The sequence below is a fragment of the Saimiri boliviensis genome, chromosome 7 (assembly GCF_048565385.1).
Source record: "Saimiri boliviensis isolate mSaiBol1 chromosome 7, mSaiBol1.pri, whole genome shotgun sequence".
NCBI classification, from domain to species: domain Eukaryota; kingdom Metazoa; phylum Chordata; class Mammalia; order Primates; family Cebidae; genus Saimiri; species Saimiri boliviensis.
The window spans coordinates 2,663,324-2,678,976 of NC_133455.1; the positions used below are offsets into that span (position 1 = coordinate 2,663,324).

Here is a 15,653-nt window from a genome sequence, read left to right on the forward strand (position 1 = left end):
TGAGGGACCACGCGTCCTGAATTCTGCATCTCACACCCTGAATTCTGCTGGGGAAGGGCCCTGCCTTTGAACCTTACCTTGTGTTTGGGGACGGGGTTCTCTACAAACACAGAGGGGGCCTGTGAGACTGAGGGGTCTGCACTGCGTGGCCATCTTTCTTTCCAGGCTGGTACATGGGGCTGGGAGGCAGCGCCTCCTGAGGGTACCACGGTCTCAGGCCGTCCCTCCTGGGGCCTCTCCTGTGGCCACCACTAGCCACGGCCCACGCACATCCTCCTTATCTCATTCTTTTTCAGTGATAGTCCTATTTTACTGGTGATGGTTTTATGCTTTTTTTTCTTTCTTTTTTTTTTTTTTAAACACCACCTTCCCCAAAACCAATCCAAGTCAGATTGTGAGGAGCATCTAGTGGTGGTCCTTGAGAGAACAGGTTCTGAGTTCTCCAAAGGCCGTTAGAGCCCCGAGAGGTGGCTTTGGCGGGAGGTGGGGGTTGTGTTTTCTGCCCTGGGTCTAATCAGTGTCCCTTCATGCTGCCATCATTCAGCAACTTGCTTAGACGTTTCTGAGAACCAAAAGCCTCTTGCTCACGTGGGCGCTGACTCTGGGTGCCGAAGCAGCCTCTCCCCGCCCTCCACGCAGGCGCTACCTCGGTGTCCACATCTCCTCCCTCCATCTGTTGCAGCCTCTGCTGCAGGGATAGCCTTGCTGAGGGCTCCTGGGGCCTTCCCACCCAAGGTCCAGGGTGAGGCTGGCACATTCACCACCATCCTCCCTTTGCCAGCTGTGCGGAGAGAGGGTCCTTGCCACACAGTTCACCCGTTTGCAGTGAGCAGCCCGGGCCTGCCGCTGTGCTCACAGATGCCACGGCCACGTGCAGGAGGCTCTCATCACCCCCCAGAAGCCATTTCCATCAGTGATCATCTGTCCCTCCTCCCCCACCTCCTGCGCTGAGTGACCCCTGACCCACCTCCCACCTCCATCTCTGTGGAGTCCCCGCTCCCGTGATCATCCGTCCCTCCTCCCCCACCTCTGGTCTGAGTGGACCCCTGACCCACCTCTGTCTCTACCAAGTCCCCACTCCAGACGTGTCACATGGCTGCATGCACAGCACACAGCACGTGGCGGCTTCTGCCCTGAGCACCCACAAGATTTCATGGTCTCCAGGGTCCACACGCAGGAGCACCCGTGAGGTGGTCACAACAGCATCACGTTCTGTTGTAGGATCTCCCTTCTTATCTGTGCCCTCAGCAGCCGGGGACCTTCCACCCTCTCGGCGTGCGTTTTCCTCTTGGCCTCCGTGGCTTCCCTCTCCATCTCTCGGGGTGCATCTTTCCCACCTGCTCCCCTGCGGAAGTGTCTCTTCCTGAGCATCATGTGTGGGTGCTCCTGAAGGTGTAGCCAGGGGGCTCCTGGTCCTCCCGCTCCCTCCCTCCTCCTCCTCTGAGAACACTCAGCCAGCTTCTGTGTCTCAGCTGTTGACACATCCAGACCCCGCCGGCAGAGCCCCCGCAGAGCCCCGCTCGGTGCCCTGGCTCCCCTCCTGTTCACCCTGAGGCCGGAAAGCTGCAGTCCCCCTGCACCTCGCTGCACCTCGCTCCCTCAGCCCTGCATCCAGGCAGCTGCATTTGCACAGCCTCCTAAGCTGCTCCTCGACCACATTCCTTTGCTGAAGCTCCTGCACCAAGCCCCGTCCACACAGCACCCAAGAGGCCTCTTTGTAAAATGCAAACACAATCATGTCACTCCCTGGCTTAAAACCCTTTCAATACACCCCACAGCTCATGAGATCATGTTGAAACCACCCTGGCCCCTGCCAACTTCATCTCTCTCCTCCCTGCCTCTGGGCCTTGGCACACGCTGTTCCTCCTTCCGGAAGCTCCTGTCCTGTTGCGCCCCTGAGTGTCGCGTTAGGGGTTGCCCCATGTCTGTTCCTGGTGCACAGCCCTCTGGGCTGACTTGCCGGGTGCTGTCAGGCGCTTAGATTGGGTTCCTAGACCTCTGTGCTCTGACTGTAAGGGGCCACGTGACCCGGTGTGGTTAAAACTGCATGGGACGGGTCAGGAGGTCTCAGCTCTGGTCCCCTGCACCCCACCCCACCCACTTCATCAGCTTGTGATTTCGGGCATGTTGCATGACCTCACGCAGCCATTGAAATTGGGGGCGTTATCTTCTCTGTTTTCCTAAGATTTAAAGGCCCCCAAATAAAACATGCTTAAAAGTGTTGGTAAACTGCACAGAGCCACTGCTGTGTGAACCATTTTTATGTCGTGATTATAATATTACAGTGCCTGGCTAGCTTCCCCAACTATCAAGAATGTTATTTTCATTTTTTAATGAGTTCTTCGCTGTTATTTTAAGTTAATTTGCCTTTTATTTAGAAAAGCCCCAATTCTTCTGAATGTGTTTCATGTGTTTGATTTTCCAAGTTGGACACAGCTTTGGAAATTCTTAATCCCAGTATGTTGCGGACTGGCGAACATGGACGCTCTTACCTTCCTGCGGGTGGTAGGGGGGAGGGTAAAATCATGCATCTGTTTTTCTGAGATTTTGACCGTCCACCCCCAAGACCTTAAAAATGTAGATATAGGTGCCTTTGACCAAACAGATACATTTCCTAGGATTTGTCATTAGTAAGAAATCATGGATGTGCACAACAACATGTCTATAAGAATATATACTGCAACACTCTATTAGTCAGAAGTGAGAAGAAACATCCACGCCATGTTAGGAAGCAGGTTACAGAAAGAATAACATGTTCAGTGGAATACTCTACAGCCATGAAAAAGAATCTGATACAAGTATTTCATGAGGTAGAAGTATAGAATGCTATCTTGCCAGGTCAGAGAATAAGCAGATTGCTAAATAGTATATGTGATTCCCTTTTCGCTAAATTATTGAAAGGTTTACTTCACCTTTACTTGTTAATTTGGAGATTTATGTTATGGCAGAAGAGGTAAGTGTGAATAAAATGTCAGAATCATAAACCTGTTATCTGATGCAGAGCTCTGAGCATCTAACTTTGTTTTAGAATTGCACTCTTACTTTAAGTCTGTGTATGTGAGCTGGCAGTGGCCTGAGTTTCCCGTGTACAGAGCGCTCATCAGCCCTGAACTGTGCTGTGGGTTTGTAATGCCCTAGGAGTGGGGAGAAGCCATGTGCCCGCCCAGCGTTCCGAGGGGCAGGAGTGCGGGCTGTGTCCTCCAGATCCTCTCACAAAGGAACTGTGTTTTTCCCGCAGCTACAACCCCTTCGATGGACCAAATGAGAACCCGGAAGCTGAGCTGCCCCTCACGGCAGGAAAATACCTCTACGTCTACGGAGACATGGATGAGGATGGGTTCTATGAAGGTCTCTGTTGGAACATGGCTGTGGCGGACGTAGGCTGGGCGGGTCCACCCCACAGACCAGCTCGTCCGGGGGCCTGACTGATGTGCAGGGCTCCCAGCATACCCCAGCCACCCAGCCCTCTGCTCTGAGCCTGCCCCACTGCATAATTTTCTCCTCTTTGATGACTGGAAGGAAATCTGGGTGGGGTTTCCAGTATGCAGCTCCAAGCTGAACCCGGACACATGGTAGAAGTTTTCTGCTGATCGCTGCAGGGCTTCAGCAGCTCTTTGCAGGCACATGGCACCAGGAAACCCTCTGCTTCCAGAAGGTTCTCTGCGGCCCTTGTCTTTCAGCCCAGCACCCTTGGGGGCTCCCAGAGGCAGCCTCTCTGGCAGAGCCTCGTTCTGCTCCAGGTGACCTCACAGGAAGGTGGCTCTTGGCACCTTGGAAGGCCGTCCATCCCCTTGACTTTGAGGCCCTGTTGTCGACTTAGGGGGTGGCCCCAGGTCACCCCTGTTCATTCCCTTGAGGTCCCCCCTCAGAATTTGCCATCAGGGAATGTGAACTCTCCATCTGAAATGCCCCACCTTTTGTCGCCTTTTTAGCTTGAGGCTAAACACCTAATAGGGCCAGGCGCCCAGAAATCAACATGCTAAAGGATTTGGTTCCCACACTTCCTGTGGGTTTCAGCTGCTCTGGACAAACAGTGTTCCGTCTTCCCCTTCCCCTGAGCAGAAGGAATATTTCTTGCTAAGCTAGCAGGTTTCTCTTTCATGACCTGGTGTTGTCTTCTCAGAGCAGATGGAGGCCCCAGGTGCTTTTCCTGGGTGTTTACTTGGGGTGAGGTTGCGTCACTTCTAGAGGCTTCCATGAGCAGAAGCCCAGGAGGCAAGCTGCCTCACTCACGCTCCCTCACCAGCTGTTCCTGGCTCTGGATGGTCCAGCCAGCAACTCTTGGCACAGCTGGTAGCAAAGCAGTTTGAATTCTTCCCTTAAGTCCACATCATCACCCCTGATTTTCACATAAGCACAGAAATATGTGCCCAAGGCAGCTGCCAGAAAACCTGCCATTGAAATCTCTGGAACTTTCTCACCATGCATTGAGGCCACAGAAGCTTTCCAGGAGCCTCTTTGCAGGCAGGGATCAGAACTCGGGGCTCAACTGTCTGTGTGACAGCAGGAAACGTCCTTTACCGTTTGTGCCTCAGCTTCCTGTGCTATAGAATGAAGATAGTAATAGCACCCACCGCATAGAGCATCTGTGAGGATGAATGAGGTAATAGCTATGAAGGCCTTAGGATAGAGCAGGCGTCCCCAAACTTTTTACACGGGGCCCGTTCACTGTCCCTCAGACCGCTGGAGGGCCGCCACATACTGTGCTCCTCTCACTGACCACCAATGAAAGAGGTGCTCCTTCCTGAAGTGCAGCGGGGGGCCGGATAAATGGCCTCAAGGGGCTGCATGTGGCCCGCGGGCCGTAGTTTGGGGACGCCTGGGATAGAGCTTAGCACATAGTAATTGTTCAATAAATAGTAGCTATCATCATCATCACCACCATTATAATCATAACCATCATCATCACCGCCACCATCATCACCGCCACCATCATCACGGCCACCATCATCACCGCCACCATCATCACCGCCACCATCATCACCGCCACCATCACCACCGCCACCATCATCACCGCCACCATCATCACGGCCACCATCACCACGGCCACCATCATCACGGCCACCATCATCACGGCCACCATCATCACGGCCACCATCACCACTGCCACCATCACCACCGCCACCATCATCACGGCCACCATCACCACGGCCACCATCACCACGGCCACCATCATCACGGCCACCATCATCACGGCCACCATCATCACCGCCACCATCACCACTGCCACCATCACCACCACTACCATCGTTGTCACCACCAACACCACCATCACCGCCATCTCCTATGCCAAACTGAGGATTTCGTAATAGCATATCCTCAGTGCAAAGGATTGGCTGCTGCAAGACGCACGCCCTGGGTGGAGGTTTGGAACAGAATCCATGTCCTCCTCCTCTATTTTGTTAGAATCCAGGACTAATTAAATGGCTGACATGGCCTCCCCTGGGCCACAGCACATCGCAGGCTCCCCTGAGGCAGGGGATCATTTGGGAGCAGAATCTAGTGTTCAGCATTTCCCAGCCCCTCTCTGCGGGTCTGTGGGTGTCTTGTCATGAACTGGGGGAAGACAGTCCGTTCTGAGTCTGTGCTGGAAGATCACCCAAACTGCCTCATCTCTCAAGCTCCTCCAAACGCTTCTCCGTTTTCTGGCCCTCTGCTGTCAGCAGCCTTGTGAGCCCTACTAACAAAGAGAGCACACGGAAGTTAGACTTTCACAAAACAGCCGTCCCTACTGTGTCCACTCAGCCACAAGAGCTACTTTAACTTTTTTTTTTTTTTTTTTTGCCACTTGTGATCCGGACACCAGATTGATAGTTTTGTTTCGCATCAAGTTGGACATACCGTGGATTGATTAGGATGTGCCCAGTGCTTTTCAAGGGGAACAGGAAGTCACCTTTTCATTCTTAATAATTAATCGAAAATCATAGTAAGATGTTTATTTTCTTAATCTCCAAAAGCCACTGAGTCGACTGACTTGTCCTTCTAACAGATATTTCCTGTGCACTGTTGTGGGCCAGCTGTTACCTGAGGGCTGGATATTCAGTAGTCCTGAGGCCCCTGCTGTCCCCGAGTGTTGTCCGAGCTGGGAGGGGGTAGTCAGTGTCCGTACACGGGAGACACAAGCATGATAGTTTCAGGTTGCGATAGGTGTCATGGAGAAATCCAGACTGTGCCACGGGGATGGAGGAGCTGGCTCTTTAGATGGCCGATGCGGAGCTGGCCCTGGCATGGGCTCCTGGGAACAGCAGGGGAGTCCCAGCAACAGCAACCCTGTTGCTCCGCCTTCGGGTCCTGGCGGGGGAGGCGGGAGTATGCTGAGGGCCGTGGGGCCCCTGCTGTGTTGGCTGGGCGATAACTCTGTCCTTGTACCCAACAGGAGAGCTCCTGGATGGCCAGAGGGGCCTGGTGCCCTCCAACTTTGTGGACTTTGTGCAGGACAACGAGTCTCGGTTGGCAAGCACGCTGGGGAGCGAGCAGGACCAGAACTTCATCAACCATTCTGGCATCGGCCTGCAGGGAGAGCACATCCTGGACCTCCACTCCTTGACCCACGTGGACGTGGGCATCACCGACAACGGCGCCGGGACGCTGGACGTGAACATCGACGACATCGGAGAAGACATCGTGCCTTACCCCAGAAAAATCACCCTCATCAAACAACTCGCCAAAAGTGTCATTGTGGGCTGGGAGCCCCCGGCGGTGCCACCGGGGTGGGGAACCGTGAGCAGCTACAACGTCCTGGTGGACAAGGAGACACGCATGAGCCTCACGCTGGGGAGCAGAACTAAGGCCCTCATCGAGAAGCTCAACATGGCGGCCTGCACCTACCGGATCTCCGTGCAGTGCGTCACCAGCAGGGGCAGCTCGGACGAGCTGCAGTGCACGCTGCTGGTGGGCAAGGACGTGGTGGTGGCCCCGTCCCACCTGCGGGTGGACAACATCACGCAGATCTCCGCCCAGCTCTCCTGGCTGCCCACCAACAGCAACTACAGCCACGTCATCTTCCTCAACGAGGAGGAGTTCGACATTGTCAAGGCCGCCAGGTACAAGTACCAGTTCTTCAACCTCAGGCCGAACATGGTCTACAAGGTGAAGGTTCTGGCCAAGCCCCACCAGGTGCCGTGGCAGCTCCCGCTGGAGCAGAGGGAGAAGAAGGAGGCCTTCGTGGAGTTCTCCACGTTGCCTGCAGGTGAGCCCTGTGTCCTTCCGTGGGTCCCCCAGGGCGAGAGCGCCAGGATGTCACCCTGCTCGAGGGGAGGGGAGGTGGGGCGGGCAGAAGTGGAAAACCCCATCGTGAAAACATGACCCTGGAAAATCCCTTAAATCACCCGTGAAGCACACAGCGCACTTGTGAGTGTGAGAGAGTGTGTGTGTGCGCGCGCGTGTGCGAGTGTGTCTGCACGTGTGTGTGTGCATGTGTGTGTGACTGGTGTGTATGTGTATGGGGTGCGTGTGTGTGTGTGCGAGTGTGTCTGCACGTGAGTGTGTATGTGAGTGTGCATGTGTGACTGGTGTGTATGAGGGGGTGTGTGTGTGTGCGTGCGCGTGCGAGTGTGTCTGCACGTGTGTGTATGTGAGTGTGTGTGCGTGTGTGTGACTGGTGTGTATGTGTATGGGTGTGTGTGTGTGTGTTGTGTGGTGTGCGAGAGTCCTTGGAACATGTTAGGGTCCATGTTGTTGACGGTGTTTCTTTGAGCACTGGCATCAGCAAGGAGATCATCCTACAAGAGGCAGGAGGGGAGTGAGTCCCCTGGGGGGCATGGTTACATCTTCCATGTCACACGTGCCCCTGGATACATGCTCCTTGAGTGCGATGGTGCCTGGAAGTGCCTACACGCCTCAGAATCGTTCTTTCTCGTCCTTGTAAATTTTGTGTAGCGCGCATACGTGGCTTGTGTAAAGGAGATACGGTTTCATCACAGGAGCTATTTTCAGTTCTGGGCGCAGCAGCAATGGAAACCCCAGTGTCCTCTTCTGCTTTCTCTGCTCAAACGAGGAGCATGATGTGCTCCCTTCCTTTTCTGGGGAGGTGGTGGGGGCAGGGCAAGTGTGGACACCTCCTTTGTCTTCTTGCTCTCCCTCGTCAAGGTCCCCGTGCTGCTGAGTTACTGGGCAGCGGGTACCCCCTCCTCCAGAAGCCTCTGCTGTGCCTCTGGTGTTCATTAAACCTGTGGTCAGCTAGAGCCTGACGGAGCAGCAGCGTCGGGGCAGGCGGGACGGACGTGCCTGCGGGGGGACAGCACGTCTGGGTAGCAGCTAACATAGGCAGGGTCAGTTCACCGGTGTTACCCGGTGACATTTTATTTCTCCCCACCTGTTGGGGGAGTCATCATGAATGCTGGGATAGTGAGGCCATCGTCTTTTCGCTGACACCTCCCTCGATGGCTTCTGATCAGCGCTGGGGGTGAAGAGGGAAAAACAGCCACAGGCAGTCCACGGGAGTTCTCCACGTTGGGAGGTAAAGGGCGCATCTCTTGGGGCCGTCAGGAAAGGCTCCTCTGGACTCTAACTTTGAGATGGAGAGGAGGGGAGGGAGCCCTTAGCACAGAGCTGGGTCCCAGGCTGACCCCCAGTGACTGGGAACGAGATCTCAGAATGGGAAGTTCACTGGAGGGACATGCTTGTGTTCAAGGAAGAGGGTGTAGTTGGGACAAGCACACAGAGGTCAGCATTTCACGGAATTCACGCTCCAATCACACCCCATGTACCATCCCCCCACGGTCTTGGGTACTGCCAGGGTAAGCCATGCCTGGGGATGCTGGTGCAAGGTCGGGGTTCTTCAGAGCAACAGGGCCAGTGGGAGATGTGGATATGCTTATACGCGCATACACGCCCACACCCCCCCCACACACTCTCTCACACCCACATGTACAAATACACATACACAGACACTCCCACATACACACACCCACAGATGCCCACATGCACAAATATACACACACCCCCCATGTAAATACACCCACAGACACCCCCACAGACCCACATACACACACCCACATATGCCCACATGCACAAGTATACACACACCCCACGTACATACACCCACAGACACCCCCGCAGACCCACATACTCACACCCACATATGCCCACATGCACAAATACACATACACACACACCCACAGACACCCCCACAGACTCACATATACCCACATACACCCACAGGCACAAATACACATACACACGTACACAGACACCCCCACAGACCCACCTGCACATGCCCACATGTACAGATACACAGACCCACATTCACAGACACCCCCACAGACCCACATACACATACCCACATACGCCCACATGAACAAATACACAGATCCACATACATGCACTCATACAGACGCCCCCAGAGACACACACCCACATATACTCACATGCACATATACACATACACCCCCACAGACACCCCAGATGCACATGCATACACCCACATATGACTACATGCATGAATACACACAATCCTACAGACTCACATACATGCACCCACATGCACACACACATACAGACACTCCCATGCACACACACCCACATACACCCATGTCATATACACATATACCCCCACAGACCCACATACACACACCCACATACACCCACATGTCATGTACACATACACAGATACCCCACAGACCCACATACACACACCCACATACACCCACATGCACATATACACATACACAGACACACCCACATACACCCACATGTCATATACACATACACAGATACCCCACAGACCCACATACACACACTCACATGCACAAATACACATACACACCCACAGACACTCTCACAGACATGCACATATACACACATTCACATATACCCACATACACACACAAGTACACATACACACACCCACATATACACACAGATGCATATACACACATATGTACACCCACATACACATACACACATCTACCCACATACACATACTCCCACATACATATGCACATGCCCACATATACACACCCACATATACACATACATTCATACACAGGCATGTACATCTATACACATACATACAGACATACACTTATACGCACATAAACACCCCCACACATATGTACAAACATGCATATACGCATGTACATACACATACACAAGTGTGTTCATGTATACACACATTCACACACATGTACACACGTACACATTCATACACGTACACATTCACACGTACACAAACACAGAAGCGGATTCTCTGACGCAGGTTCACCTGCGTCATCAGATCTGGTCTCTCTCCATCTTTTCGTTTTGCTCAATTTGATGGGGTGGTAAGATTGGGTGACATGAGGTCCAGGTAAAGGGGGGAGGGAGAGGAAAGGGACAGAGAAGGTGAGAGCATGAGGGGCCGGCAGGGATGGCTTCCGGCCAAGGTCTGTCTGCCGTTTCACCTGTGACATGCTGGCATCTCGTTAGCCCCGCTCTGAGCTAATCGTGTGGCTGCCTGGCCAGGCCTGAGACCCCTGGGCAGAGGTAGCTCTGTCGGGTCACCCAGGCTGAGAGTGGGTTAGATGGTTCCACAGGCAATCCAGGTTTGCTTTCTCCAGAAGATGGTGACGAAATGCCGAATTTACGGAAGTGCAGCTGTATGTCCTGGTAACCGCCCCCACCCTCCCGCCTCACCAGTTTCTGATTTGTTTCAACACCGTGTTCTCTTTCCCAGGTGACTTTACCGAATGCTCTCATTTCCAGGTGAGATGGGCAGAGCCCAGTCACGGCTCACCCGCCAGGGCCAGGCCCTGAACGGCTCCGTTCCCTTCTGTCCCTCCCAGGACCCCCAGCACCACCACAAGATGTCACTGTCCAGGCTGGGGCGACCCCAGCCACCATCCGGGTCTCCTGGAAACCACCCGTGCTGACACCCACCGGGCTGTCCAACGGGGCAAACGTTACCGGCTACGGCGTGTATGCCAAAGGGCAGAGGGTGAGTTTTCGTTGGGCGGGGGGGCTTGTTAGGCGCTAACGCAGCAGGGACTGGCCTGATACTTGCCCAGTGGAGGAGGCAGGGCCCGCTCTTCCAGCGGCCATCACTGGAGGCACCCTCAACCCCAAAGCCTCCACCAGTGGGTGGGAAGCAGCACCCACCCCACCCCAGGGCCCCTTCCTCATCTCCAGCATTCCCGCTGCCTCCCTCCCCTCACGCCGCCTCTGCCCTCCTCTGGGTATTAAAAATGCAGGAGAGCGGCCTCCAGTATCAGAACCTTCTTGATTGATGACTGGCTTATTAATTTCAACACACCGAGCCTTAGCAAGACACTACCCATGGCTGAAGGCACGTCCCTTCTTGAATACTGCCGGGTCTGCACATTAACAGGTGACCAGGCCTTGACTCCAAGAAACGGCTATTTCCCTGTTGCCTGGTGTAGGGAACCAAGGACACCAGCCCCCACCCCTGCCTGGTGTGAAGTAGGAGTGTCTGCCTTTGGGGAGGGCTTGGGAAACAGCTTGCCAGCTGCGTCTGCAGGAGCAGGCATGGCTTGGAAACAGAGGCAGTGCATCTGCCTGTGCTGCCTCCTGCAGACTCCCGTGCTCTGAGGGAGGAAGCCCCAGTGTGGCCCGGCCCCTGCAGGGGAGCCCTCAGCCCTGCCCTCTCCCAGCGGGGCACGTTGGCCTCTGCCCGAGCCCCTCTCTTCCTTCCAGCTGTGGCAGGAATAAATGCGACACTACTCTGCTCTCTGGCCCCTGCATCTACCGAGAATGGGTCCAGAGGATGGGAGATAAACAGCTGACGTCACTGGCCTCCCCGGGAGCTCCTACCACTGTTGGGGCCTGAGGTCTATGAACCTGCCCCCGACCCCTTCCTGGAGCTTTCACACCTGGTGGGGTTGTTGGAGTTGGGGGCACTGAGCATGATCCTTTGCACTGGGTATCTGGCCTGGGAACTGGCTGGCTCCCCACGCAGGACCGCGGGGCTCATCTCGGGCACCCGGCGAGCCAGCTCTGTCTGTCCACAGGTGGCTGAAGTCATCTTCCCCACGGCAGACAGCACAGCAGTGGAGCTTGTGCGACTGCGGAGCTTGGAGGCCAAGGGCGTGACCGTGCGGACCTTCTCCGCCCAAGGCGAGTCCATGGACTCCGCTGTCGCCACCGTTCCGCCCGAGCTCCTGGTGCCTCCTACCCCCCACCCGAGATCTGCACCCCCGTCAAAGCCATTAGCAAGTGCTGGAGTCCCCGATACCAAAGACGGGCACCTGGGTCCCCACGCCAGGATGGACGAGGCCTGGGAGCAGAGCCGCGCACCCGGCCCTGTGCATGGGCACACGCTGGAGCCGCCCGCGGGCCCCGGAAGGCGGTCGCCCTCACCCAGCCGCATCCTGCCGCAGCCACAGGGCACCCCCGTGTCCACCACGGTCGCCAAGGCCATGGCCCGGGAGGCCGCGCAGAGGGTGGCCGAGAGCAGCAGGGTAAGGCTGGGCTCCTGCCTTGGTGGCACCACAGTCCCCCAGCCCCGTGGGATGGCCCCATCATCTCCCCAGCTCGTAGAGGGAGCTTGCTGGGAGGGAGGTCACGCTCCTCCCACAGCTTTGCTGGCGGACTCTGTTGTGTGCCTGATCCTGATTGAGTTAAACGGTGTTTTTTATTTACTGTGCTCTCAGCACTTTGGGAGGCTGATGCAGGCAGATCACCTGAGCTCAGGAGTTCGAGACTCAGTATATAGCCAGATAACTAAGGAAATGCCAGGTGCCCACCTGGCTTAGAGAGCGGGCTCAGAAACACCCAGACTTGGGCCTCTGTGTGTGGCAAGGGGTCTGAGTCGCCCGGTGGAGTCGGCCAGGATCCACCTTCCTGAACTGGGTGCTTCCTAGTTCTGCTGGTTTCAGAGTCTGGGCTACAGTGTGTGTGTGTGTGTGTATGCCTGTAAATCCATACACACATCACTCATGTGCATATGTACATGTGGATGAACATCCGTAGGTAGATGTATCTGTATGCATCCTTATGTATGCAGCATCTCTACTTAGGTGTAGAAACACATATGGGTGTATAGGTACCTGTGTACATATTTGCAACAATGCACCTTTGCTGGGTCCAGGAGAGAGCATTTGGATGGTGGTAGGCTGTGTTCCAGATGATATATGCAGCGGAACATGCATTTTGGAGAACCTGCCTGCAGAGTCAGAGGAATGGCTCCCATGCAAGGCGGGGGTAGTTGACGTGGGGCTGGAGCCAGACCGAGCACCCGCACCCCCACCCCCACCCAGAGCCCACTCTTGTCTCTCCTGGTGTGTGGAGCCGTGTCCACCTTTGAGGCAGCAGCACAGCCCTGGTCAGGGCCCTCGCCCTGCTGGGTCAGCAGCCTGTAGGTCTCACGGGACCCTACACGGCCCTCCTGTGAGCCTGCCTCTGGGCTGGGGGCCAGGTCAGGGAAACTGAGGCAGAGCACGCACCCTGGGAGGTCATGTGCATCTAGGAGGACAGAGAGGATGACGGCGATGCTGGGCAGTGAGCCCCCTCCCACCCCGCTGTCCTCTGGAGAGGGCCCGCCCTGGCAGCACCTTGGCATGTCTTGAAAAACTGGAAATGCCACTCTTCTGTGAAATTCCCTAATTAATTCAACATTGGCCACTAATAAAAACATCAGCCATGCATGTGTGGCCTTTGTCTAAGGAAACCCTTCAGAATGAATGAGTTCACTGTGGCTCTGACTGGCTCACGGGGCAGGAGCCCGGGCCCGAGCTAGGGAGAAGGTGTTTCTGGGGAGGCCCTGGGCAGGACAGGGTGGCAGCTGCCCTGTGGGCTGAGCTCCGCTCCAGCCCCAGGTCCCCGAGAAGGCTGTGAGGGCACGGGAGCCTGGGGCGGGGAAGAAAGCAGACCCTTCTAAGTCCTGTGCTTCAGGCAAATGTGAATTGATAAAAGTATTAACAAAAGCCAGGCAGAGGGGACCAGTGGAGGGAGGGAGCTGTCATCTGTATCCAAACGTTACCTCAAAGGTTAAAAAAAAAAAAAAAAAAAAGGCTGTGTTTGGTGGCTCATGCCTGTAATCCCAGCACTTTGGGAGGGTGAGGTGGGAGGATCATCTGAGCTCAGGGGTTCGAGATCAGCTTGGCCAACACGGTGAAACCCCTTCTCGACTAAAAATACAAAAATTAGCTGGGCGTGGTGGTGGGCAGCTGTAGTTCCAGCTACTTCAGAGGCTGAGGCAGGAGAATCGCTTGAACCGGGAAGGCAGAGGTTGCAGTGAGTTATGATCGTGCCACTGCACTCCAGCTTGGGCGACAGAGTAAGACTCCGTCTCAGAAAGAAAAAAAAAAATAGATTCTGGTGGGTATGGGACAGGGAGAGGCGGGCAGAGCTGGGCCCAGAGCAGTGTGTGGGGGTGCCTGGCCAGGCTCTGGGGGGCCTAAAGGCTTGGCGAGTGCAGGTGGGGCTGAGCGTGGCTGACGGTGGCCCCTCCCGAGAGCCCCGGCTCACCCGCGGGTCTCCTTTCTCTTTCCAAGTTAGAGAAAAGGAGCGTCTTCCTAGAGAGAAGCAGCGCGGGCCAGTACGCTGCCTCTGACGAGGAGGACGCCTACGACTCCCCTGGCTTCAAGAGGAGGGGTGCCTCGGTGGACGACTTCCTGAAAGGCTCTGAACTCGGCAAGCAGGTGAGTGCCGGCCGGGCCCACACCCCCCTCCTGGTGGCACAGGCTGGGAGTGGGCCCTGTAAAGATCAAGAGATACGGGCACTTTCCCCGCTACGTCTGGGTCCCTGAGAGAGAGGGAGGTGCCCAGCCAGGGTCTCAAGTCATGCTAGATTCCTCAAGTTTAGGCTTAAAGGTGCCTGTGCACATATCCTCACTGGGGACAGTTTTAAAAGCCTACATGCAGGGCTTCCACCCTCCCCCCGGCACCATCCCGGTATCTGGTCATGGCGGCGGTTTTGTGGGTCCGGGTGGGGTTAGGCTGTGGGTGGCCCCTGGTCTCGATTCAGGCAGAACCTGCCGTTCGCTTGTTCCCCTCCTTTAACTGGGCAGAGGTGTGTTGGACATCTGTGTGCCAGGGAGGCCTCATGGGAGACAGAAGTAACACGGTCAGGATTTGTCCTTCAGAACAGCAAAAGCTCGGCGCTGGGCTCGGAAGGAAGACTTCAGCCAGTTTGGGGTTTATGTCTAATTTCCAATCATGTATATTCTAGTGCAAATGTCCTTGGTGCTATAAAGAACTAAAATCGGACAGCAGGAGGGATTGGGAATAGCCCAGGGCCTGGGGAATACTGCCTCTCGGGAGCTGACAGACGCTGTAGATATCAGGTCATGTGTACCCTCTGTGCCCACTCCCATGCAAGGCAGCCCACACCCGGAGTGGGGACGGCATCCTCAGGCCCGGGTGTACGTCCTGGCTGGTTACAAACACAGCTGGGCCAGTTCCCCGACTCCTCTAGCCATGAGGGTCTCATTTGGAAGATCGAAACCATTCAGAGACAGAATGTCCACGTAATCATGGCTGTGATGATGAAGACGCTTAGCTGCCCACGTCACGGGCAGTCTGCAGGAGGAGGCTGCCAGGGGAATCTGGCTCTCCATTGCGTCAGGGATCTCGGCTCCTCTCTTGCATTCTGTGGGCCCTTCTCTCATGGTTACAGAGTAGCTGCCCTAGCTGTCCTATGGGAGCACCCCAGGAAGGAAAAAAGGGATGGATGGAACCCAGACTTCCATCAGTCAGACTTTCCATGACATCTCCCT

At 55.4% G+C, this 15,653-nt stretch overlaps 1 protein-coding gene across 18 annotated transcripts in view; it reads left to right on the forward strand.

Annotated features, from left to right (window-relative positions):
* Nucleotides 1–15,653, forward strand: part of RIMBP2 (RIMS binding protein 2) — a 311,373-nt gene that overhangs the window by 259,770 nt on the left and 35,950 nt on the right. For all 18 annotated transcript variants that reach the window (XM_074402014.1, XM_074402021.1, XM_010347625.3 and 15 more), the window contains 5 exons: nt 3,239–3,348; nt 6,377–7,189; nt 10,764–10,915; nt 11,946–12,395; nt 14,430–14,576. In XM_074402014.1, coding sequence (XP_074258115.1) covers nt 3,239–3,348; nt 6,377–7,189; nt 10,764–10,915; nt 11,946–12,395; nt 14,430–14,576 — 1,672 coding nt within the window. The remainder of the gene's footprint in view (nt 1–3,238; nt 3,349–6,376; nt 7,190–10,763; nt 10,916–11,945; nt 12,396–14,429; nt 14,577–15,653) is intronic.